Here is a 25,071-nt window from a genome sequence, read left to right as displayed (position 1 = left end):
AGACATACAAAATTATGCAGGGGATGGACAGAGTGGATAGGGAGATGCTCTTTACACTCTCACATAATACCAGAACCAGCGGACATCCACTAAAATTGAGTGTTGGGCGGGTTAGGACAGACAAAAGAAAATATTTCTTTACTCAGCGCGTGGTCAGTCTGTGGAACTCCTTGCCACAGGATGTGGTGCTGGCGTCTAGCCTAGACGCCTTTAAAAGGGGATTGGACGAGTTTCTGGAGGAAAAATCCATTATGGGGTACAAGCCATGATGTGTATGCGCAACCTCCTGATTTTAGGAATGGGTTAAGTCAGAATGCCAGATGTAGGGGAGAGCACCAGGACGAGGTCTCTTGATATCTGGTGTGCTCCCTGGGGCATTTGGTGGGCCGCTGTGAGATACAGGAAGCTGGACTAGATGGGCCTATGGCCTGATCCAGTGGGGCTGTTCTTATGTTCTTATGTTCTTATATGCAAGAGCACACTCTTATTGTCCACGTATCTGGGAGTAAATCCTCTTAAACTAAGTAGGATTTACTTCTGAGTAAAACATGCATAGGATTGACTTGAAGGGGCAAAGAGGTCCATGTGGCTGTCTTCTGGCCTCTGTGCAAGAGCTGCTCCCGGAGTGAGGCTACCCAGTGCAGTGAGTCCCCTTGATCAAACTCAGTTGGAAAAGGAAACACCAGAAGAGTTGAACTCCGGGCAACGGTGCAGAACAAAATCTCCCACCAGGTGCCAAGGAAGCATTGCACACATGCAGAACCCGTGAAGTATTGACGGACATGATGATCTTCAGAAATTAATCACAGAGGTTCTGCTGCTATAAAATTCAACTGGACATCTTTGCAGATGCAGTCTCCTTGGCACGTGTGCTACTTAATTAATCAGCATCAATCACATGGCGTCCTCCAGCAGCCTGCCCTGGATCCCACCAACAGCTTTGCTATCGCTTTGTGTTCTACAGCAGAGGAAGATGGAGGTAGACCAGGATCATGGGTTCACTCCTGGCCAGTCTCCAGCAGACCTCGTAGACTCTGCTGGTTGATGAACTGTTTGCAAAGCCAAGGATATAAACAGCTTGTTTCTCACCTCTGCTTTGCTTTGGCTTCCCCCTGGAGACTGAATGCTCAGGACTGACATAATTCGTTCACCCCACTGTTCCAGCAAAGGCAGTCACTGCAGTACCCAACCCAAGGCATGCCAGCACTTTCCATGCTGGCCTCCTGTCTTTTCCAAAGACTTCATCTGTGTCCATGTTCTGACTTTAAACCCACTTGCAGAGCCAGCCTGTCCAGACTGGACTGGCGAAGACTGTTTGATGCCCAATAGCTGGTCTGATTGGCTGATCCAGCTTGAGAAATCCTAGCACAGGAGTGCACAATAAGGAGTCAGCATGAAAATGAATAAATATTTTTCATTTGTTTTGGAAGATCTTCATGAGTGAGTAGTCTTATGCGGCAGAAGATGGTCCTTAAAGTACTGATGGTCCTCACCATAATGAGGTTTAAAGGAAATGACCAGTACCTTGAATTTGACCCATAAACCAATGGGAAGCCTGTGCAATTTCTGCAGAGCCACAGGCTCTGCCCCACTAAGTGGCACTCCCATCAGCAATCTGTATGAGCTGCAGTTTCTGGATCCATTTCAAGGGCAGCTCTACGTAGAGCACCGCATGTCCCACAGTGCAAATGAAAGGTGACCAGGGGCTGAAAGGCCATGGTCAGATCTACTTTCCTGAGCAAGGTTCATTGCTGGTGCACTGGGGGGAAATGGACCAAACCCTCCTGGCCACATCTGCCCCTGTCCCTCTAGCAGCTTGGCCAGCGGGCACTCCCAAGCTACCCACCTGCTCTTTAAGAGGGAGGGAGGGAGGAGCATTACTCCATCAAGAACATCCTGAACTCTGAATGCAGGATCCGCTGTTCTTATTGTTTCCGCACTGTCCAATGAACACTCGAGACAACAGATATGGGAGAAAGGGCCACTTTATTTAGCAGTTACAGCAGAAGAGGAGGCTGAGACCTGCAGCATCCGAGGCAGCGAAAGCTCCCTGTGGTGTGGAGGCGGGACCTCTGGGTGGTACCAGAACACCTCTGCCCCCAGGCAGGCATGCACCCGACTCCAAGTTGCGCCCCATTGTTGGGCAGCGCATCTCATCCATGCCTGTCCCTTAAGGGGAAGGCAGCCGGACCGTGGGCTGTGCCACCTCGAGACGCTGAGCCTCTGAGGTGTGCCCCGCGGTCCCGGCCAGGGCCCCGTCTACGTCCTCGTGCCACCGAGCCCCTGAGGACTGAAATTGGGTTCCACCCTGCCTATGTTTCCTGAAGGTGCATGCCCAAAGTCCCATTCACGCCTCCTAGCCCGCACCACCTGCCACAAGGAGGGGTCAGCCTAGCGCTTGACCCCCCCCCGCTCCCAACCAGGGGAGAAGCGCCTTAAGGCCGTCCTGCAGGTCCGTAAGAAAGATGTCTGCACCTTCCTCAAACAAATGAACACCGTCGCCCCTGTACAAGTAAGGTAGCGAGAACACTATCGCAGGATGCATTACCACCCTGCCACCAGCATGGGACACAAAGCGGCCAATGCTGTTGGTGATTCTCCTGCGGGTCCTTTCAACCTTAGCGCAGCAGAAGGCCCCCCGCCATACACGACGCTGCAAGAGATCCGACCAGACTAGGGTGGTACCAGGCAGCCAGCCCATAAGGGTGGTGATGTCCTCGCAAGCTCTGTTCATCAGAGCCAGACCGGACACGCTGCATAGGTCATTCTCGCCCAGGTGGAGCACCAAAACATCCAGTGGGGGGTTCACATTCAGGAACTCCATCATCACGGGCAGCAGCTGGCCCCATCTTGGCAAACCCCCGTGCAAAGGAGGAAGAGGGCTGCGTCTAGCGCCTTTTAAAAGGCCCGCCTAGCTGCCAGCCCCAACCCCCTTCCCCTCCCCATTGGGAGGAGACTCTTGTGTACCAAGCCAGGCCAAACAAACTCCGATCACCCCTTCAATTGGGCGATCGGGATTATCTGGTATAAGCCTCATTGTCAGTTCACATCCAGCCCATCATAGCCTTAATTAATGTGAGTTTAATTCTGCCTTCCCTCTTCTGCCTGTCCTGAGCACACATTCTTGCTCTGCAATTTAAAACATGACCAGTGCCTGCCCACAGTGGTTCTTGATGTAAGCCCCATGGGGCAGAGACCATTCTTTCTCTCATTCATTGTTAAAGCACAGTGCACTTTACAAACTCTCAGCAATGAGAAGAAAGAGCCTGGGCTGCAGGACTTGGCAAGAGAGAGAGAAAAGATTTGTGGGCTTTGTATTCTCTTTGGGTTTTGGTTTCCAAGCGTCTCCTTCCCTTTCTCAGTTTCTGCCATTTGTTTTGTGTTTCTTTCCTTGCTTAGGATCTGGGCTTGACTTCCCTCATTTTGTGTTATGAAATCACATAATAAGCTTAGATTCTGTCAAAACCACTGTTAAAAGGAGACGGATGGAGGACCTACCCTTGTTGCAAATGACACTTTAAACAGGCTCTTATGTTTTCTCCCACCTGTAAATGGAATGAAAAGCTCCATTGACCGAAAGTACATTTGATTTAAAAAATGGTTTATCTTCCACTTACAGCCAACAACGTTGGCTCTCCCTTCTCCCTCTCTCTCCTACACTGTGCAAGTCACACTGGCTTCAGTGGGCCTCGCGCTCCAGTAAGGGAATGCTGGGGGGGGGGAGACACTGGAATTTTCTGGGGTTCGCTGGCAGGGCTTTGAGGAGGACCCCATGCAGGGCACAGGTGGTGAAGGTTGCCAAGATTTTCAGCACAAGGCAAACACATTTAGCAGGTGTGTTCGCTATAATTAGGGTGACCAGATGCAAAGGGGGACAGAGTGCCTCTACCTTGAACCACTGCATAGAAGAGGGCATTTTGGAGGGTGCAGCTCAACATGGAAGGTTTAAAAAGCTGCATCTGCCATAACTCCCTCTTCTGTACAATGGTTAAAGGTGGAGGCACTCTGTCCCCCTTTGCATCTGGTAACATAAGAAAAGCCTGACTGGATCAGGCCAAAGGTCCATCTAGTCCAGCTTCCTGTATCTCTGGGTAGCCAACCAGATGCCTCAGGGAGCACACAAGACAAGAGACCGGCATACTGGTGCCCTCCCTAGCATCTGGCATTCTGAGGTAGCCTACTTTTAAAACCAGGAGGTTGTACATGTCCATCACAGTTTGCAACCAGTGATGGAGTTTTCCTCCAGAAATTTGTCCAATCCCCTTTAAAAGGCATCCAGGCCAGATGGCATCCCCACATCCTGTGGCAAGGAGTTCCACAGACTAATTGCAGGCACATACCCATCATGGCTTGTAACCCGTGATGGGCTTTTCCTCCATTAATCTGTCCAATCCCCTTTTAAAGGCATTCAGGCCAGATGCCATCCCCAAGTCCTGTGGCAAGGAGTTCCACAGAATAATTACACTGGTTAAAGAAATGTTTCCCTCCAGGAATTTGTACAAGCCCCTTTTAAAGGCAGTTCAGGCCATATGCCTTCCCCACACACTGTGGCAAAGATATACAGACCAATCACATGCCGGGTAAAGAAATCGTCTGTTCTAACTCTCCTGACACTCAGCTGGAGTGGATGTCTCCTGGTTCTGGTTCCCCTGCCTATAATGCCCTGGGATGGAAAAGCTTGACTGCTACATTTCTACATGCGGGTGTTCTGGGCAGGGCAGAGCAACAAGGGTGTGTGTGTGCATGTGGTGTGAGGGGGGGAGCCCTGCAGGAGACAGAAGTCCTCCCCACTAGTTTTTATTTGGGGGGAGATGGGGGCAGCCCATCTACCCCCAGATGGGGAGGAGGGGAAGTCCTTGTTCTGGCCAGGTGAAGGGCGCGCTGCAGAGGAAGAGTCTTGAGCTGCTACTTTTCCTGCTGCAATCCCTGCGCACTCTGCACATGCTCAGGGGTTGTAGAATGGAGCCCCCCCCCCGGGGGAGCCAACACAGTCGAGCAGACCCAGCCGGGCTCCAGCCCTGCGCGGCCGTCTTCAGGGGAGCCGCGCCGGTGGCGTAGCTGGAGGGGGGGCGAAAACTCAGCCTGGCAGGAGGTGGGCGAGCGGCCCGGTACGGCTCCGTTTTGCCCCCCCCCCCCGCCGTCGGGAATGGCTCCGAAGGGAGGGGTCGCTCGCCCACCTCCCTGCCAGCCTGAGTATTCCCCCCACCAGCTACGCCACCGAGCCGCACCAACCTCCCCAGTCGCGCTCTGACCCCGGGAAGGCGGGAGGAGGAAAGCAGGGGGCGTGGCCAGCTCCGGTCCGCCCGTCAGTCACCCCCGGCCACGCCCCCTCCCCGAGGCCGCGCCCCCGGCGCTCCGCGGCTCCCCATTGGGCAGGGCGTGGCGGGAGGGCGTGGCCGGCGCGCGAGGCCCCGCCCCAAGCCGTGACGCGCGCATCTCATTAGGCGCCGGCGCTGGAGCTCGCGCTGCAGGCTGAGGCGCCGCCGCCGCCAGAGACGCCGAGCAGGTGCCGGAGATGGCCGGGCGGAGCCGCAGCCCGAGCGGGGCCGCCGCAGCCCCGACGCCGCTGCCCGCCGCGCCCTCGCCCGCCCTCCTGCTGCTGCTGGCCGCCGCCGCCGCCTCGCTGCTCCCCACAGGTAGGGCCGGACCCCCGCCCCCCGGACCCCGCTATTCCTCAGCCCCTCGGCCGGGCCAGGCCCCCCCAGCGCGCCCCCCGCTCCTCAGGCCCCCCGCTGCTGCCCTCGGCGCAGCCCCCCTCCTGCCCGCGCCCGCTTCTGCCAGCCCCCCTCAGCGCGGCCCCCTCAGGCCCCCCGCTGCTGCCTGAGCGCCCCCAGACCCCCGCAGGCGGAGCCCCCTCGGGGCCCCCCTGCTGCCTCCTCCTCAGCGCCCCCAGCCTGGCTCGTGGCCCCCCAACCGGGCGGATCAGCCTGCCCCCAGCCCTGAACCGGACCCCCTGCGCAGCCCCCCGGCCTGCCCCCTCCTCTCGCCCCAAGGCCAGCAGCCCACCCCAGTCCCCACTTGACAGCTGCTGCCCCCAGAGGTGCCCCCTTTGCAGCCCCCGCCTGTCCCGGTGCCCCCCAGGTAGCCCCCCCATGGATGGGCTGCTGCTCCCCGAGTCCCTTTCTTAGGGTACAACCCCCTGTCTGCTCGGGAGTGAGCCCTATTGAGTCCAGTGGGGCTGCCTTCCAGGAAAGTGTGGACAGGGCTGCAGCCTCATTCCCTTTGCAACACAGTCCTGTTTGTCTGCTCGGGAGTGTCTCTGTTGTCTTCGGTGGGGCTCTCCGGACTGCAGCCTCTCTGGGTAGGGGGGAACCACGACCAGCAGTGGTTCTCCCCCCATGATCCCCACCTGACTCCGATCCCCTCTGCTCTGGTCAAGACCAGCCCCCCCCCCCAGCCTGCCTGCTTTGCTCTGCGCTCCGGATGGGAGTTGTGGGGCACCTGCATCCATTGAACTCCCCCATAGTTTGCAGAAGCCCCTTCCCCCTTTGTACCCCCCTCTCTCCCAGCTTCCCATGGACACATGGGGAGTGGAGGACAGGGGCCACCGGGCACCTCCACACGCCTGTGCCTGCGCACCTGCGAACAAGGAGGGGAGCTCCCCCTCGTACCCAGCCTGCCACAGTTGCCAGGAGGCTCAGACTCTGGCTGTCAGGTTTGGCATGTGGCCCTCCTGGAGGCTCCTCTTAGCATTCCCTGCTCCGGTCTTGCAGTGCAGGCAGGGGAAGAATTGTGGTGGTGGGGGGGGGGGACGTGTGTGTGTGTGTGTGTGTGAGAGAGAGAGAGAGAGAGAGAGAGAGAGAGTGAGAGTCTGTATCCATGTGTCGCAGTGGTTGTGCTTCTGCAAATGCCAAACTTGGGGGGCAAAAGCGCAGCCCCATCTCTGCCCCCTTCGCGCCTTCTCTCTCTTCCCAGTATCCCTGTCCAACATCTCATTGCAAAGGCTTTTCCCCTTCCCTGGCAGAGGCAGTGGTGGCAGCAGCAGAACCTGGCTTGGGAAAGAAGAGGGCAGTGTTTGCTTTCAATAACAAAGGAGAGCAAGAGAGGCAGAGGAGGAATCTGTTCTGAGCTCTTTGCTCTGCTTCCAGGAGCCCCCTGTGCTGGTCTCTTTCACCTGCGCCTTTCCTTTCTTCCCTGGAAAGAATAGTGGGAGGGGAGGGAGGGAGGGAGCAGTTTGATGTTGCAGCTCCACTCTGGAAGCTAGCAGAGTGGCACCACCAGCAACAAGTGTGGGTGGGGTGGAGCCCCCCCACTTCTGCAGCAAATGGAGCCTGCATCCCTGCTTTCGACTGCAATGTGCTCTTTGTAACCCTCCCTCAATTGATTCTAGGCATTTCCTCAGTCTTGTCTCCGCTTCCCCCCCATAGAATTTCTGTAAGTAACATGCAGTGGAGTAAATGGGAAGGGAGAGATTGAGCCCTTGTGGTTCCTTCTCTGTGCAAAGCTCCCATTACTCATGCCTTATTTTTTCCTCTGTTCTGTTTGTTTGATATACAAATCGTGGACTTGGATGAATAAATAGGGATTTCTTCTGCCTTTCCCTCTCCCTCCTCCAGGCTGCGAATGGCAAAACCCTTGATTGAAGTGAAGTTTTGTAGGTTTGTATGGGAGCCCCCAGATTCAGTAGTTTCCGTCTTGCAGATGTCTTGAGTTCAGATGTGCTAAATAAAATATGCCTCGGAAGGTATATCCCCATCCCCAAAGAGCCAGCCCTTCGCATGTGAGCCTGTGCCACTGGTGTGTAAGAACTGTTGTACATCCTGGATCAGCTTGGAGATACAGAGGCTGACTGGGGAGCGGCACGTCTTGCGTCGGCAAACGGGAACAAGCAAACTAGGGGGAACCAAATACTGGATGCCTTGGTTGGGAAACGTGGCAGCCCAGCAGGTCTTTAAGTTTGTCTCTGTAGATATGAAGCGTCTTGCAAAGTGTGTGTGTTTGTGTGTTTACTTTGCAGAAGAGAGACTGGGCGCAACGGTCCATGTCAGAGCTACAGGGAAATTCTGTTGCTGTTCCCATGGCAGCAGCTCCTTTTCTCTTACATATCTTACGGCCTGATGCTGGTTTTTCCCAGCGACATTTTGAACCAAACAGCAATTGGTTGGTGCATCTGCGGCGGTTTTATTTCTTGTCCACCCACGTCGTAGGATACTCGTTGAAGTAGCGGAAAGCTACTCTAATTGAGGCTTGAGTCATGCGCCTGTTGTCTGAAGCAATGTGGCCTCCTCTTGCAAACTGGTGATGCATCTTAGGCCGGAACTTTGTGCTGGAAACCTGTTGTTGGTTTCAGAGCCAAGCGCCAGGGTGGCTTTTCTGCTTATGGTTCAGGGCTGTTCTTTTGGCGCTGCTTGACTGCTGTTGTCAAGAACAGGTCCTTTTCTGCATTTGTGAATGATTGAATGGGGTGGCCAGCCCTGAAAGGCTTGTGTGTGGAGTAAAATAGGACAATCCAATGCTAAACTGGCAGTGGAGTTCTTGTACTTCAGGCTTCTAAAAAATCAAAGGCAGAAATGGAGTGGATTTGAAGTAACTTGGGCAGTGCCGAGGCAAGTCATCTTAGCCTCAACTTGACTTGGATGGTTGGGGTTCTGCAAAGTCCTGCCTCTTCATTGTTGCATTCTCCCCCTCCCCCACCTTCCAATGAATGTGATGCTGTGGGAGGGATTGCCGTTGTGTCTGATTGCATTGATAAAATATCCCCTCATTAACGCCACTTTATATTTACAGTGTGTCACTGGAGACTTACAAGGCCTCATTTACTGACTTGTGTGACAAGAGCATCTAGCATTATTTGCCGGGGACATTTTGGACGAACAACAGAGCCATTGAGCGATCCTTTGAATTTAACTAATACGAGAACGGTGGGGAATAAAAGCCCTGGCAGCTCTCTGGAACAAAGAGCGGTATTCATATGTATGTTGTACATGCTTTATCAAGTTCTGCAGAATGGCCCCCTTGGAAAAGGGCTTCACGGGGTGGGAAGAGAAGGAAAAACTGTTGTTGCTTTCTGTTCATTATGCCGGCTCTACAAACCTTCTGCCGGAACGTCATGCCCTCCAGAGGGGTGCCGTTGCCCTGAGGCCGAACGCTGGCCGAGAGAAAGGTCATTCACTCTTCGGAAAAATGGCATTCAGTAGCCCCTGTTCTGTAAGGCAGTTCTAAGGCTTGGTGCCTTAGAAATGCCTCTTGCTTAGCTTGGGTAGCTGATTGCTAGGAGCAGAGCAGAGAGCTGAGCCCTTGCTGGTGGCCGAGCCGTTGGTCACAAGGTGGAGAAATAGAGATGTCACTTTCGTGTGGTAATTGTCAGAGGTCAGTGCCAGGTGATGGGAGGCTCAGTCACAGAGGCCATTTTTGCCATTGCTCTCCTGTCTTCGTTGCTTTTTATGGACTTATCTTCTCTCACCCCCCCTGAACTCCCCCAGCTGGAAATTTTTGTAATCAAGAATGCAACAGTCAAATGGACTCTGGCTGGATGGGCGTGTGGCATTCGTATTCTTGCTTTTGCACTTTTCAATTTAGGTGCTCGCATATCATTTCATTCAGTGGTTTGTTCTGGAGAATTGGATCGTTAAACAATAACCACCCTAAAATAAAAGCTGCTTTTCCCCTGATGTGGTGATGAATACACAATATCGTTCTATCAATTTTAATGCCTCATCCTGCCGTTTACAGAAACTTTTTCTTTTTAAAAAGCACATTGATTATTGTAATATATTAAGCCTGTTAAATGGACCCCAGTTAATAGAGATAATGGGAGCTGGAGATAAATGCTTTTAAAATGTTGCATGGTAAGATGCTACAAAGACCCAGTCTCTTTGCGTAAACTACCACAGTATGTTGCTGCTCTGAACTTGAAGGCGAGGTAAAACACTCTTTGTGTTGGTGCTAGCAAGGAGTTGAAGACGAAGGATCTGAGCTGTGCCGCAGAAGAGCTGTGGCCGTCTTTCAGTCGGGGAGCGCCACACAGAGACAACTGTTGCTGAACTGCAGATTTGCCACTCTGAGCCTGGAAGGGATTTGTGAACTGGCCTTAGCCGAAAGTGACTCTGTGCGCCCTGGAGGTGCTCTGGGATGAAAGTGTGCACCGGGTGTGCCCTCCTCCCTTTTTGCACTACAGAGCGCTGTTGTCAAAACATTGTTAACAAGACCATGGATGGAACTTTTGTCTTTGAGATTCTGCTCTTGTTTTTGTCCCTGATCTGGAAGGGTCCTTAACGGGGTTGTGTCACGTTTATCCCAAGGAAACAGCAGCTTCGTGGGGGGTCTTGACCTACATTTTGTAAAGCCAGGGAAATAACTTCAAAGCAAATAGCTGTTGTAACAATGGCGACCACTTTGGGCTCTTTCCTGTAGTTGGTGGTTTTGCCCATCTTCGCATCTCCTTATACCAAGTGCCATTTTCTGTACTGAGCTGCACTGGAAGGCCTAGATCTTCTGGGCTCCAACAACGAGGAGCTTTCTGTTGGCTCTCTCTCCTCCACCTTTTGGTTATCATGGGCCCTGGTGTTGTAGCCTTTGCTCCACAAGCACATTCTGCAGGAGTTGTGTAAGGTAGTGTCTTTCTGGTGAGCTTCTGAAATAGTACTACATGCTCCAAAGCACACTCTTGATTATTGTAATTGCGGCACAAAAATGATTCAAGCATGGGTAATTGTAATGGGGATAGGTAATGTTAAGACTTGGTTTAAAAAAAGCTGGTAACTTTAATCTATGCATTTCTGTGGCACCTTTCATCGGCAGATCTCTGTGCTTTACAGTTAAACTTCACAATGCTCCTGCGAGGCTGAAAAAGGAAAGACTCCAAGTGGCATCAAAATGCAGTCGCCACTGGGGTGGAACACAGGTGCTGTTTAACAGAGCATGGTGATTCTCATCCAGTACTTGAGAGAGAATAACTTTTTAGGTAGCGGTGCAGAAGAACCTTGCCTATGTGATTGGTTTTTGGGGGTGGCGTCAGCATTGCTTCTGACATGACAGGCCCACTCTGTGCAGTGTGTTAATAGCTGTGATAGGAACATTCTGGAAGAGCATTTCCATGATGGCACATGAGGTCTAGAAAATGAGTTCACACAGCCAGCAAATAAACTTTGATTGGTGAAATAATTATAGCTCCTGAGTAACTTTCCTGCCATTTTGTGATAAGTATATTTAAATGGTCAGCAATTGAAAAAAAACTTACATTGGCCAGTGATGTCTGGCCTTGCTCACAAACTTGTGTGACAACTAAGTGCACCGTACTGGCCCCTGCAGGGACATCATAAAGCCAAAGTAAAGGTTGTATGGCACCCAGCAGTGAAACCTGCTCAGAGTTCTTGATTGCTTGTTTTGCTGGGCAAATGTGTGAACAGTATCTTTGTACAGATCTGATGATGGGGGGCTTCACAGCCTGATATGGCTAGTGATAAAGGAACATGTCACCGGGGTCATGTTGGTTGTGTAAATGTTCTGAGCATAGATTTTTGCAATGGACCAGTGATGTACTAATGGCAAGATTTCAGTGTCCGTGGATCTGTTTGCTGAGTTTCAGTGTTGTACGGAGCTGGTAGTGTTGAGTTCCAGAAAAATCTCCTCTCTGCCGTAGTAGTTACCATTGCTCAGATGCCTAAATGATCTTTAAATGCCTTACTGAAGCTGGTGGTGCACCATTGGTGACTGAACAGCATTCAGGCGTAGTTTGTGTCTAGTGTTTGAGATGCAGTAGTTTTGAGGCTCACAGTGTTGGCTTTGTTCCTGGCTGCTTGGTTGTGTAAACATCAAACTGCCTTGTCTCAGACATCCTTTTATTCTTTATTTTTTTGTTGTTGCTTCAGTAGCGGATGGAGTCTTGCCCCCGCTCCCTTTGGGCAGGACTGGCTAGATGATACGTTCTGCCAGGGCAGCAATCTGCAGACGTGGTCTCTGCCCTATTACTAAATGACAGTGCTGTGTGTGTGAGATGGGGTCAGCCTCTAACCCAATGTGTGTGTCTGGTCAGAGTTAATAAAATGTATTTTGCCTTGAATCAGCCGTGCTGTTTTATTCCACATCAAAGGCTGCCTATTTAAATGCTATTACCATTCTGTTTGTGTGCATCAGAAATGACTTACCTAGTAATTTCCTTGGTGTTATGCATATACTGTGTGCACTTTGTTGATGGGGTTTGCGCTGACTCGCCGGTAGAAACACAATAATTTTACCTATCTAAAGTGCCTTTACAGTTCTTTGGCTGTGCCTTGGCGTTTTGAACAAAGTAGGTAAGAGCATGCCGGCGTCAGCTTCCAGAATTCACCTGAGTATCTTTAAAATTCAGGCCTCATCTCTCTTGCTTGCATAGGGCTCTCTCAACCCCTGAAGTTTTGAATGTGTGACTTGTGATTTTAAAGTTGTGCAAATCAGTGTTTTGGACTCGGTTGCTGTCACTTTGCTGCAGTGACTGTTGGCTTGGCAGTTGCACAGCTACAGTATGAGTTGCATCTTTGACCAAGTCTCTTTGGAATGTTTCAGGCGGTACCAAATAGCTGACAAAGTTGACTGTTTGGGACTCTACGGTTGAAGGAGTTGGCTCCTTTTGTCATGTGTTTGGGTCCAGCACTAGCTGGGCTTAATTCTGTGCTTAGTGGGAGATATTGCTGATGGAGCCCTTGAAGAAAACCTGAAGATGCAACTCTTAAACTTCTCTTGATTTTTGGCTAGAGATACTAGATCCATACTGTCCTTAGGAGAGGTAAGGCTTGGGCAATTGGTTGATCTGGAAATGTTTGTTGTGGTGTTTCAACCTGCAAAGTGGTCCTAACTGCTGAGGTCTATGAAGGAGTGCTGAGCTGTGCCCGTATCAAGGTACCCCAGCCTTCAAGCTGATTGCACAAACACAACAATACCTTGCACTTTTGACTGTTTAGGAATCATAGCTGAAAATGAATAAATGTCAAAGCACAGCCCTATTTGACTTGCAAGCTTATTTAGGCTGGCAAAAAATGTAAATAACTATATAACATGTACAAATGTGTGCAAAACTTAAACAAAAATAAAAATCAGCATAAGAATGTCAACAAATGTCATGGGTGGTTGGATGAATTTGGACGAAAGAAGAAAGCACATGGATGAAATTTGAAGTGTGTTTATAATTGAAAACAGCTGAAAGAGCAAAGCGATGAAAGTTGAGTGGATGAAAGTCAAGGTGTTGCTGTAGTAAAAAGTGTCATCTGTTATGAATGTGTTGGCAAGAGTCAAGGTGGAAGCTTGCACATATATGCATTAACAGTAACTACCTCTTAAACTTGGAATTCAGCTCTTTTGATGAATTTTTTTTAAATCTGTTATTTTTTCCATAAAATTGTCTTTGAAGGCCCAACCTGAGGAGCTCATCAATTTTGTATTTGTTGCTGTTCTGCCAGCATCTTTGAATGCTGCCATGTCTGTGTAGGTTTGTGCCTGTTGTTTGTTACTTTGCACATCTATCTCCTGTGCACATTTTTGATTGTAAGAATAAGGAAGCAAGAGTGATGTTTGTGAGGTCTGTTTCTTACACCCCACACACTTCTAGTTCTCCATCAAAGCAGGTTTTGCATCACTGGGAAGATTGTTCCAGAGGCCCTCAGTTTTTTTCCTATCCTCTATGGGGCAATTTGGTGTGTAGTTCAGAGGGTTTTTTAATTGCACCCTTCTGAAGGAGCATTTTGTGTTCTTTAGATGCCTGATGCACTTATTTTGCATTTTTTTCTTTTTGTCATTCAAGGGAATGTCTGTGGTACTGTGGATGCAAATGCCCCATTTATTCTCTTTGGGAAGTGAGACTTTCATGTTTTCAGTGATTCAGTTGGGTGTGTAATCAAAATGAAAACTTCTGCTAGAATCTGCTCTGAGGACCTTTCTGTGACTTTTGCATCTGAAGGGTGGAAAACTGACCACCACCTCCATAGACCTTTGCTAAACAAGTCTCTTGGCAGGAAGGGGATTGGATAAGCTGGGGAGATGGAGCGTTGGAGGAGAGGGCTTGAACTTGGTGGGTGTGTTGAGGCTTCTGTCATGATCCTGGACAGTCTGGATTTTGCTGTGAGAGCATAAAAGCAACCTGCTTCTCTAAATCCTTAACTTGAAAAATTGAGACTGCAGAGCTACCCCCATAATCTCTCAATTTTGTCACAAATGTCTTGGCTGTGTTTGTGTTATCACTTGAAAGGTTCAGGTACAGATTAGCTGTCATGACATTGAATAGTTCCTTTGTTCCTATCTTGTGAACATCCAACATCCTGGAAATGAGAAAAAGCTCTTGGAGGGGTGGTGGGAGAGAAACCATTTGGCACTTCTTTAAAATTGACAGTTTCTGAACAATCTCATGCAGGAGCAGAGGAAACGCCTTACCAACATCCTCAGAGGACCCAGGTTGAATCCTAGCTTGATTTCAGTGTCTGATACTGAAATCAGACTATCGGTGTGTGATAGATTTCAGAAATTATTTAGGTTAACATGACTTCTTGTTGGACCAATTTAATTTTAGATTTTTTTTCTCTTTTTGAGGCTACATCCTTTGTCAGGGAGAAAAAACTGTCCAGGTGAGGCTAAAGGCTGTTTCTATATCAAGTAGGATGGAGATGTTCAAAAGTGGAGACGGGCACTGCCAGTGAGTGCACAGATTGAGACAGGCATGAGGAAACCTTAATTCTGACTCTGCACTCAAGCACTTAAATATGTGAATTCATGGGTTTTATTGAATTTTAATGTGAATCTAACCACTTGCCCTTACATTTGCCATGAAAAATAAAACTCTCCTGAGGGCGGCAATCTGTGCGTATTGGGAATAAGACCTTCGGAACTTGGTGACGCGTATTCCTTTGTACAGTAGCAAAGAATCAGCTTGATCAGTGAGGTATGCAGGAGTTGGCTTCCCCCTTGGACCGGAGTGTTGCCTGCAGTGACAGATTCGTACCTCTGTGTCTTTATTGGCTGCAGGCAGGCATCTGGGCGGTTCTGAGACACTACTTATTGTCAGGGATCTCTTGCTGTTGTCAGTAAATAAAGTCACAGCTTCAGTTATTCAGTAAAACAATATTTGACCATGAGTGGGGCTCCAGGTGCCCATAAATGTGATTTTTGTGTTTTTCCTGGCCTGGATCTCTGGTGCCTTAATCCACAGCCTCTGTTCGAACAGTGATGAATGGGGACAATGAAACTGCCTTGCCGTCTGAAGGCAGCAGAGGACCCAACAGTGGGCAGTATAATGAAAAATGTGTGGCTCTCCATGTCACCGCACACAAACCTCTTTCCCCTAGTTCCCAACAATCACATAGGATGAGACCCACAAGTAGGTTGATGGTTACCTGCCATCATGGCCAGTTCTTGAAAAGCCCAAGTTTCGCAGGCCCCTAAGTGGAGTTCATTTTCAGGCCTTTCCCCAAACTCATATCCCCTCCATCTTGCAGAGGCCAGCCAGATTCCCAAGGAAACACTCTTCTTTGTCTTCCCTGCCACATCCTGACTTGGAATTTCTTTCCTTTTAACCCGGGATCTAAATAATGTCAGTAGGAGTCCAGGGTTCAGAAACTGCTGTGCAGAGGCAAGGGCTGCTTTTGGCTGTTCTGTCCACTGGGCACCCGCTGTCCATTTGTGTTCTGTCTAGACCAGGGGTGCTCAAACTTTCAACTTTAGGGATGCTGGACCTTTAACAAGTGTATAGAAGCGAGAATTTCAGCAGGTGCAGCTTGTCATCTGTGGGATGACAAGTTGCACCTGCTGCAATTCTCTCTTCTATACACTTGTTAAAGGTCCAGCATCCCTAAAGTTGAAAGTTTGAGCACCCCTGGTCTAGGCTGAAAACTGGTCTCTGCTTGTCTGGTTTCTGTGAAGTTTACAGTTGGGCAGCTCTGTGTGCATGTGGGTCAAGGCTCTGATTTTTCTCTCAGGAGTCTCGAGTAACCTGCCCTGGAGGAGCTGTTGGAGCACAGGTTATGCTCTCACCTATGCAGGAAACCTCTGTCATTGGAAGCTTTCACACTGCCCCCTTTACCTTTGTAAACACACAGGTTGTGTTGACATTACACTTGAAAAGGAGTGGCACACTTAGGAAGCGGCTTTTGATTCCTCTCCATCCTCTTTCTGTGCCGCATCTGCCTGTGCCTTGACGAGTTGAAGCAACTGGTGAAAATGTCTTTAAAACACTTGTTGCCCAACAGGTGAGCTGCCTTCTGACGCAGGTGGGGTCCTCCTCTCCTCCCAGTCTGAGCTTGACTTTTTCAATACTGTTTGCAAGGACAGAAGAGATGTTCCTCTGCCTGCTGCAGGTCGTGCTGTGGCAATTAAGGGCCATCTCAATTGCAGGGTGCTTCAAGTGAAACATTCTGATTCATGTTGTTGTGCTTGAAGTTGCTGTGGTGACTCACAGGTTGAACTTCCCTTGGAAGGAGGAGGGCTTCACCTGTGTGACCAACACACTGGCACGTGCAGTACTTAGCAGTGCTGTGTGCACAAGCTGCAGCTGTTCTTCCTTGGGGGGGGTGCGCAGGTGTTTGAAGCTGGACATTGGCCATGTCTGTAGCCTTTCTGCAAATATTTAAGTTCTCTTTTGTGGAATCAGATTGAAGGAAGTCGGGGATTTGATGGGGTCTTGGTGGTGGTCCAAACTTCTGTGTGCTGTGGGGAAAAAAGTACTACTTGTACTGTGAGGAACACATTAGACTCTTTTGCTCCCACTCCTGTGGAGAGTACCTGCTGCATCTCTATGGCCTTGCTGCCTTCCAGTCAATTTCTTCTGGAGGAGGGAAATTTGCCATGCCTCTCTCCTTGGTGAGTGAAGTGAAATCCAGGGAAGGGGTGCTCTCTGACCTTTTGGTAACTTTTAACTCTTGCCTGCTTATAGACGTAAACCACCTTTAATGTAATAATGAAGAAGGATCCCAGTGTTTAATAAGAACAAAGTGTCCCTTGGTCAGTGACGGGCTGGGGAATACCAGGTCACCTTTTGAGATTGGCCCCAAAGTACGTCTGTAGGTTGGGCTGGCCAGGGCTTGTGTGATGACTTGCACACTTGAGGATGTTTTTGAGGATAATGTAGCAATGTGTTGATTCAGAATAAAGTTATGCAGAATAAGTCCACTTGATTAATTCCCACACACTGTATTTGTAACCCTGTATTTCAGTACTTTAATTGGAGGTACAAATTAACTGATTCCAATGTAAATGAGGCACCCCTTAGTGGGGCGTGCATGAAAGATTCTCACTCTGAGCACAACTGTTTATGTTAACCATTGTGGTCACATTACACTGCAGTTTTGAGGTGTGTGTGTGTGTGTGTGTGTGTGTGTGTGTGTGTTTCTAAAGTATCACATGGATTCCCAGGCTGGCTTTCATGATGACAGGAGAGTTCCTTCTTGTGGTCAGGGTTTCATCACTTTGGGGATGCAAGCATTTAAAATGAGAGTAACATATCAGCTGTCAAAGGATAATTCAGTACCTGCACTTGTTGGGGATGGTGGACGCCTTGGCACTTGAGGGGTGTCTTGTTTTGACAGTGCAGACTGGAGGTTTTGGCCCAACTAAGCTCCTTAGTTTGGTCTCTTGCCAGACTGAAAGGACACAAAGGCCTCTACTGAGTGTGACAAACTGTTCTCACACAAAATGTATTAAAACTTGCAAGTTGTTCCTGTTCCTCTTTTGTATAAATACAGAGGCAGAATCTTAATTGAAAGAGTAACACAAGCCCTAACTTGGGGCAGGAATTTTCAAGATTTCAGGGAAAGCCTGCTTAATTCCTTGGTTTGTTTCTTGAATGTGAAGTTCATGTGTATCCTTCATGGTGAACAGCCGTAGGTGTGTGTTACCTTTAATGTCATGTTTAAAGCAGTTGTAAATTAGTAGGGTCTGTTTAAGAGTTCTGCTTAAGAGCATTGTGTAGCTTGTGGAAGGAACCCACGTCTTGCCTGCTGTGTGCTCTCCTGCTGCTGGAACCCAGCCTGTTGTGTGTCACTTTTTGCTAGTCTCCCTGTTGCCCTTTGTCCAAAACCACTCATGCAGCTTGGCAGTTACCCTGTTTCCTTTTGGTTTGGTTTTATTTAATATTTGTATCCTGTTGTGGAAACGAGAGAGAGAGAGAGAGAGACAACATGGTCTATTATAAAGGGACAATAGCAGATGAAAACTCAATTAAAAATCCCAAGTTCATGTTAATGGATCAGAACATTTCATTAGCAACATACCTTATTAAAAAATCACATTTCAATAACATATCCACATTGAAGTAATTCAATCATGTCAATAAGCACGCAAGGCAATAAAATTAGAAAGTTCAGAGCAACAAGGGCAATTCATCCATACAGCAGTACCTTGCATTTCATCTGGTTAGGGGCCAGAGCATGGATGAAGGTCAAAGCAGAGTCTTATTTAGCTCACAAATGTATTTTGCCTTGCAAAAAATGTAAATAACAATATAACACATGCAAATGTGGGCAAAATCTAATTAAATAGAAATAAAAGGAGAAATAAACATAACATTGATGTCATGCATGTTGAATATTGGATGAAATCAGACAAAAGAAGAAAGCACACAGATGAAATTTAAAATGTGATTATAATTGATAACAGCTGAAAGTGCAGAGTGATGAAAGTCAAGGTATTGCTGTATAAAAATGTCAGCTGAGGCCTTCAGAACATGTCTGTGTATTTTCCTCCTGACTTGTTTGGGGTATTTAGTTACCTGGGTGCTTTTGAGCCACCATTCCACATCCTAAGGCACTTCATGTCCTGTTCATCAAAATGGCATGAGAGAAATGCACAGAAAAGGTGACCTGTATCAACAAGGGGAGGAGCTCAGCCACATCTGTGTGAACCAAAAGTCTTTCCCAAATTTTGGAAAGAGGGAGCCAACTGGGCCTCTTGCAGGGAGGGAGTTGCAAAGCTTGGAAGGCATGCCTGAAATTGCCTCGTCCTCAGAGGAGGGTGCCCAGAATTGGAGGGGCTAACTCAACGTAAGAAGAGACTGTCCTGCAACAGAGTGTTGCCTAGCTATGCACCTTGCTGCTTGTCTTTGGAGGGTGATGGTCTCTATCCAGCCAGAATTCCAGCACAGGTGGTCCTGGCACTGTGCAACTGGAGTGGGAAAGAGTTTTACCTGGCACTGTGGGAGGGAGCAGCCAAGTCAAATACATAAAAGATTGCTAAACATACCACAAGTTGGCAAGTTAGCTCTGCCTAGTATTGGCAGGCATCTATCTTTATGATATGTCTCTCTTCAGAGGATGCAAGATGCTCAGTTTTTCTAATAAAAAATTAAGTGACCCTTCTCCCTTTCAGTTGTCAGGCCCCTAAAATTCCCCCCTTTGTATGAGGAAGCCTGGAAGAAATTCACAGCGATTAAACTTGGAAGCGGCTGCTTTCTCCGTTCAAAAATAGAAATATGAGCTGGAGTAGACAGCCTCGCATGATACATCAGAGTTATCGGATTAAGCATGAGAAACTGCTTGTTGTTGCATTTCTGTCTTGTAAATGAGCCTGCAGTGCAGCCCTTCTCACTGTGTGAGAGCACCTTTAAAACATGTTTGCTATTAATCTCCAAAGTTAGTGGCTGCTAAATGTTGAGGCTTTTTGCTTAAAGAAAAAAGTGTGCAGAAAACAAATTGTCCTTGCACTCCTGTGACTTTTTTCTCTCCATGTTTTGAAGGTGAATAACTGCACGTAAAACCTCTTTGACGTAAGATTTGAAGTAAAATTATGTGAAGATATAGGGGTTTGTGCAGAATCTGTTGTGGAAATACACCTTTTTGGTTGTTGTAGAACTACAAACACGATACTGCAATCTTTCCTCTATCCCCCATGCTAATGGGTTGCTTGGTGCTCTCTGTCTGACCCCTGCATGTAGAGGTCAGGGAAGGTTTCAGCTATGAGCAGAGGATCCACATTGCGATACAGCTTGAAAATGTTTTATGGAGAAGTTGTTACTGTGAATGGATAGATCTTACTATTTCATATAAAAGCACTCTTCTTCCACTCCTCCTCCCATGAAACATCATGGGGGTTTATGTGCAAATGCAGGGTGGGGTGTCAGCATGACTGCTGCTGGGTTCTTCTGCTGTGGTCTCCAGGGCAGCTTTTACCAGCCTCCTGAATCCTCCACTGCTGAGGCCCGATGAATGGGGCATTGACCTTGAACATCATATGGCTTTTAAAGCAATGCTTTCTCTGCTCTCCCTTGGCTGTTAATGTTTCATGCTGTCATTTTATGACAGCAGTTGCTGGACTTGGGTTTAACATTCTGCGATGTGAAGAATATGCAAAGGACGTTATGCAATGCAGAGTGCAGTGTGTGCTTGGAAGGGCTGGTTCATTCATTCCAAAGGAGGGGTCACCTTTGGTTGTGCAACGAATGAGACTGTGGATATTTTTCATTGGCCCGAATGGGGGAAGCGGTGGCTTGCAAATAAATCACCCCAACTGTCTTGCAGTTGCTGTGTCTCAAAACGAGAGGGCGGGAGGAGTCGGGGTGCTTGTCTGTCTTGTGGTAAATGTCATATTGGTTACTTAATCCCAGTTTAGAGAGCAAAATGGGGAAGGCAGGATCTGAGACTTGAGTGTCTTGAATCCAAATTACATGCAGCGTTTGACTGGGAGAAGAAATGGCTGCGACTGACTCAGTAGGACTGGGGGAGGAAGGAGCTAATAAGCGTTCCTGGAGGGTCTCTGTTTTTGCAGGCAGTCACAGCTTCTTCTTAAATGTCTCCTATTTATTTGACCTTCTCCTAATGCCTGCTGGAGGCATGTCGACTGTCAGCCTAGTTTTCTTCTCGCCCAGTGCCTTGTCAGTGTTTCCCTCTCAGCTGCTCAGCTACAGCGTCTCTGGGATCCACGACTGTGTTTACGTAAGCATTAGGAGCAGATTAACTCGGCTCACCTGGCCCAGGTTTCTCACAAGAATGGCAAATATTTCTGTAGTTTTCCTGCAGCGCCAAGTGATGTCAGGTGCTCGTTCTTGGTGGCTGTTGTAGACTGGCTGGGGCCACGGCCGCACAAGCTGCATTAAGCACTTGTCTGGCAGCTTTGCTTCAAGCGAGCATCTATTTAGCAAAGTGGGCTGCTGAAGAATTTGACAGTAAGCTAGGTAGATGGCGTTGGTTAAAAAAGGCACTGCCTAATGAGTGCAATAAAATGGCTTTTCCTTTGCGCAGTTCTATCCATCTCACAAGTATTAATTCCCCCTGCCCCCATGGTCTCCTTCAAGGAATGCTTGCTCTAGTTGGTCTTTGGGAAAACCGGCCCTATGACATAAAGTCTTCCTCAAGCAGAGCTTACAAAATGCAGTACAGCTCCTGATGCCGTTGGCTGTGGTGTCCACCTAAAACCATAGTGTTAAGAGTTGGAGTGGACTTGGGAGGTCCCTAGTTCACCTCCCTCAACTCCACTGCCACACAATGTGGTGCAAGTATGGAGTGTGGGTTGTATAGGACCTAATCTGAAATGGCATGAGTTAGTAGGACACAGCCTAGCTGAAGGACTGCATTTTAGGAAAGGTGTGCCAGGGCCACTATCGAGTTAGATATGGTGATTTTTAGATGGGTTGTGGTGACTAATTCCTGAAAAAAGGGTAGATGGACAATTAAACATTGTACTCCATTTTGTTAGTTGCTTTGAAATACAATGCAGCATGAAGAACATCTGCTCAACTTTTATTGCAGCAGCCAAGGTGAAAAATGGCAGCTTGATCTAGCTGTAAAATGAACACCTGAGAGTTTTATTGGGGGGGGCGGGGCGGCGAGGGGGTGTACTGCAGACTGTTCACGGCATCATTATCCTGTGTTGCTGCCCACCTGAAGGTACAATGTGTAAAATGGAAGACTAGGTAGCAATCACCACTCTTTGGAGCACTTAAACCACCTTATGTATTTGGGAGCAGTTTCTGATGATAGCCAGGGCCATTTTGAGATGTGGAGTCATGTTGGGGGGATGTGGGCGCTCTCTCTTTGGGCGGGAGCAACACCGAACCCTACATGACATCAAGGACTCCATTTGGGTCTGCAGGAGTGGTGGTGTTGTATACATAGCCAGTGTGCAGGCGGCAGCTCCAGACCCCAGAGGGATTTGGTTCGGGGCTCCAGGTAGTATCTCTAGCAGTATATTTGGATATACACATTCCCATCTCTCCTGGTTTTCTGATGCTAGTCCCAGTTATTCATCCCCACTCGTTTTAGAACATAATTTTAAACGCAAGTAAGAAAAATCCATAGCATTTCTTGTGCATTAAAACAGTTTGCTAAATAAGCAAATATGTGCTCTTCTACCTAAATTACATAATTTTAATTGTGGCAAATGGACTTTGTTGTCAATCTGTTCTCTTCAGCACAAGGGAATGCTTTATTCTTTTGGCTACTTGAAGTGGAAGCAAGAAAAGTCAATGATGCAAGCTGTTCTGTCGTGAAATGCAATGTGGTCGTCTTCTGCATGTGTCAGCATATCTTTGGAATGCGGTGTGCATGCCTGCATCTTTTTTCCAGGCCTTAATTAAAAGCGAAGGTGGTGGGGGGAGGGGGAGGAGAAGAGGCAGCCTCCAAATTTCATAGTACTGCTTAATATTGATATATGGTGCCAGTGTCATTCCATGTAATTATCACATTTTGAGAACTGTCTAATTAGTATTCTTGAGGTTACAAAGTTAAGTAGGCAGCTTATCCACAAACATCAGAGCTGTTAATGTTTGGTGGGCGAATGTCGTCTTTGCCAGCCTGCTTGAGGAACAGTTGGGCTGGGACTGCTTACTTTGAGTGGGGTGGGAAGACGAGGGTGACGAGACATCCTTGGGGAGCTTCCCGTTGCAGAAATCCCTCTTTGTGGCACCAGGAAATCTAGGTCACTTTCAGCAGCAACTCGCGGCTCAGTAGGCAGATGAACCGCTTGCTTTGTGCCACCCGATTTTTTTGGCCTGCTGGGCAGAGGCCAGGAAAGTGGTGCATGAGTCCCTGGCGCATATTAATCAGTGGGGGTCTGGAATCTAATTGGTGCGTGGGGGAGTTTGATCTGTAGTTCAGTAGTGAAAGTGCAGCTCGGCTCCTGCTGCGAAGGAAGTTGGCCTGCCTTTTAACTTCAGGGCTTCCTCCAAAGAGTTTCCACTAAAGCCACAGTGAGCAGTTTGTAGGTTTGGCAGGTTGAGTGTGGGGTGAGAGAGGAAGCCGGGGAGGCTCTGGGCAGCAGTTATTGGTAACTCTGGGCGAGTTGGCTAACCTTGGTTGGCGCACTGCCAGCAATAAGACAGTCGAAGGATGCAGAAGTTGTACGGCAGCATCCACATGTTGTGACTTGCCAGTGCACCAGCTCACTCCCTGCTTCCATCCTGATTGGCAGCAGGCTTCAAGCCTGTTTCTCCAGTGTCCTGAGCAGAGGCCTTCCCCAACTGCTGTAATTGGGGATGCTTGTTAGAGTTGACCTGATACCGTATTGGACAAATGACCCTCCATTTTTGGACTTGACTGACAGGAGCTCTTCAGGGTTTGGCCAACAGTATCATGGCTCAGCTACTTGTTAGTGGGAGATGTTTTGGCTCTGTTCCAACTGGAGATATGGAGGCTACCTGTGGCCTCCTAATTGCCCAGCACACTTTGTGCCTCTTCCTCCTCCCTGTTCCATTTTTTCCAAGATGGTTCACACCTGCCAATCTTGTTTCTGCCTTTGATGAGGTTGGGTGGAATATATTAACCTCACCCTTTCTGTTAGATTTCCATAGTAGAACTGGGGATCTAGCAGGAGGTCTTTACATCAGACCTGTCATGTTTCCCATTTTATTTAGCATCAGAAACCCCTTAATTTCCTCTCTGCCAAAACTGGAAATATTTTGTCCTTGACCATCCTGAGTCATGGTTTTTCATATTGTCCTGGACTCCGTGGTGGGAAAGTTGATGATAATAATATACAGTATTTATATACTGCCTTTCTTGGTCTTTATTCAAGACTTTATTCAAGGCGGTTTACACAGGCAGGCTTATTAAATCCACGCAGGGATTTTTACAAATTGAAAGAAGGTTCTTTCTTTCAAGAACCACTACATTCAAGGTGTTACACTCCGATCTGGTTTAACATTCTGGCCTCCATCCTCCCACGCTCCGAGCAGATGGAACAGCTCAGCTGCAGCTTGCCAGCTGCTTCAAGGTCGCACAGTGCCGGTGGCCTCGAACTGGCGACCTTGTGGATGTTAATCTTCAGGCAAATGGAGGCTCTACCCTCTAGACCAGACCTCCTGCCCTTTCCATGTCATCCACCTTCTGCCCACCCAGGACTTCTCCTCCCCTTGCTTTTTCCTCTTGGCGCTTTAAGTGAATGAAAGGCAGAAGAAACATCACTCCTTTTAAATAGTTTGGACTGCCAGGTTAATGTGCCACCTAAGCTGGGCCTCATGAGCTCTGTCCATAGTAATCACTTTTAGGCTGATTTAAAGTTCTTGAATACCTTCAGTGGCTTCACATTATCTTTTAAATGGAATGTATACATTTAGTTTAGTATTAAAAAACTTATTACCTGCCAGATGTTACGTTTGGCTGAATGCTAGCAAGGGGTGGGATGAGTTGTGTGGCTGTCTTGGGGGACCAAGGCATCTGTGTGTCCAGGAGGTTTTTGTGCATCTCATTTGAAGCCTGCTTTGCACCTGAGCTTAAGAAGCGGGTTTGTTTTGCAAATGTTGTAAGGAACATGATGCAGTGTGAAGACTGCAGGTTCATGTTTCTCCAGGAGAAAGCTGGTTAAATGAGTAACCAACTTAGTGCCTGGGAAGTCTGTGTGAAAGAGAGCACATAGAGACTTGTATTGTCGCAGTGGAAAAAACAGCCCCTTGGAGATCCTTCTCTTCAGCTATCAAAAAACCTCTCCCTTTTGCTGTTCGCAAGGGGAAGGAACCATGCCTGATCCCAGCTTGAAATGCAGGGATGGCTTGGCTGGCAACTGTCTTGTGGCCGCTTCATAGCTCTGGTCTGCCCCACAGACAGTTGAAGTTGGAGAGTCCCGGGTCTGAGAGAAAAGGTGGTGTCCCGAGCACTACAGCTGTGGAGTGGATGGAGCATAGTGCAGAACAGGTTAGACGAGACAGGCAAGCTTGGGCCTGTTTGCCTGGCTTTTGGAGAGCAGCCCGTC

General features: G+C 48.5%; 1 protein-coding gene across 1 annotated transcript in view; it reads left to right on the top strand.

The window, feature by feature from the left end:
* Window positions 1-5,515: 5,515 nt before the first annotated feature.
* Window positions 5,516-25,071, top strand: part of CADM1 (cell adhesion molecule 1) — a 246,255-nt gene continuing 226,699 nt past the window's right edge. The window contains exon 1 of the mRNA XM_066639174.1: window positions 5,516-5,636. Within this exon, the coding sequence (XP_066495271.1) occupies window positions 5,516-5,636 (121 nt within the window). The remainder of the gene's footprint in view (window positions 5,637-25,071) is intronic.

Source organism: Tiliqua scincoides, chromosome 11 (genome assembly GCF_035046505.1).
Source record: "Tiliqua scincoides isolate rTilSci1 chromosome 11, rTilSci1.hap2, whole genome shotgun sequence".
NCBI classification, from domain to species: Eukaryota; Metazoa; Chordata; class Lepidosauria; order Squamata; family Scincidae; genus Tiliqua; species Tiliqua scincoides.
Note: the sequence above shows the minus strand (reverse complement) of the source record. Positions and strands in the feature narration are given on the sequence as shown.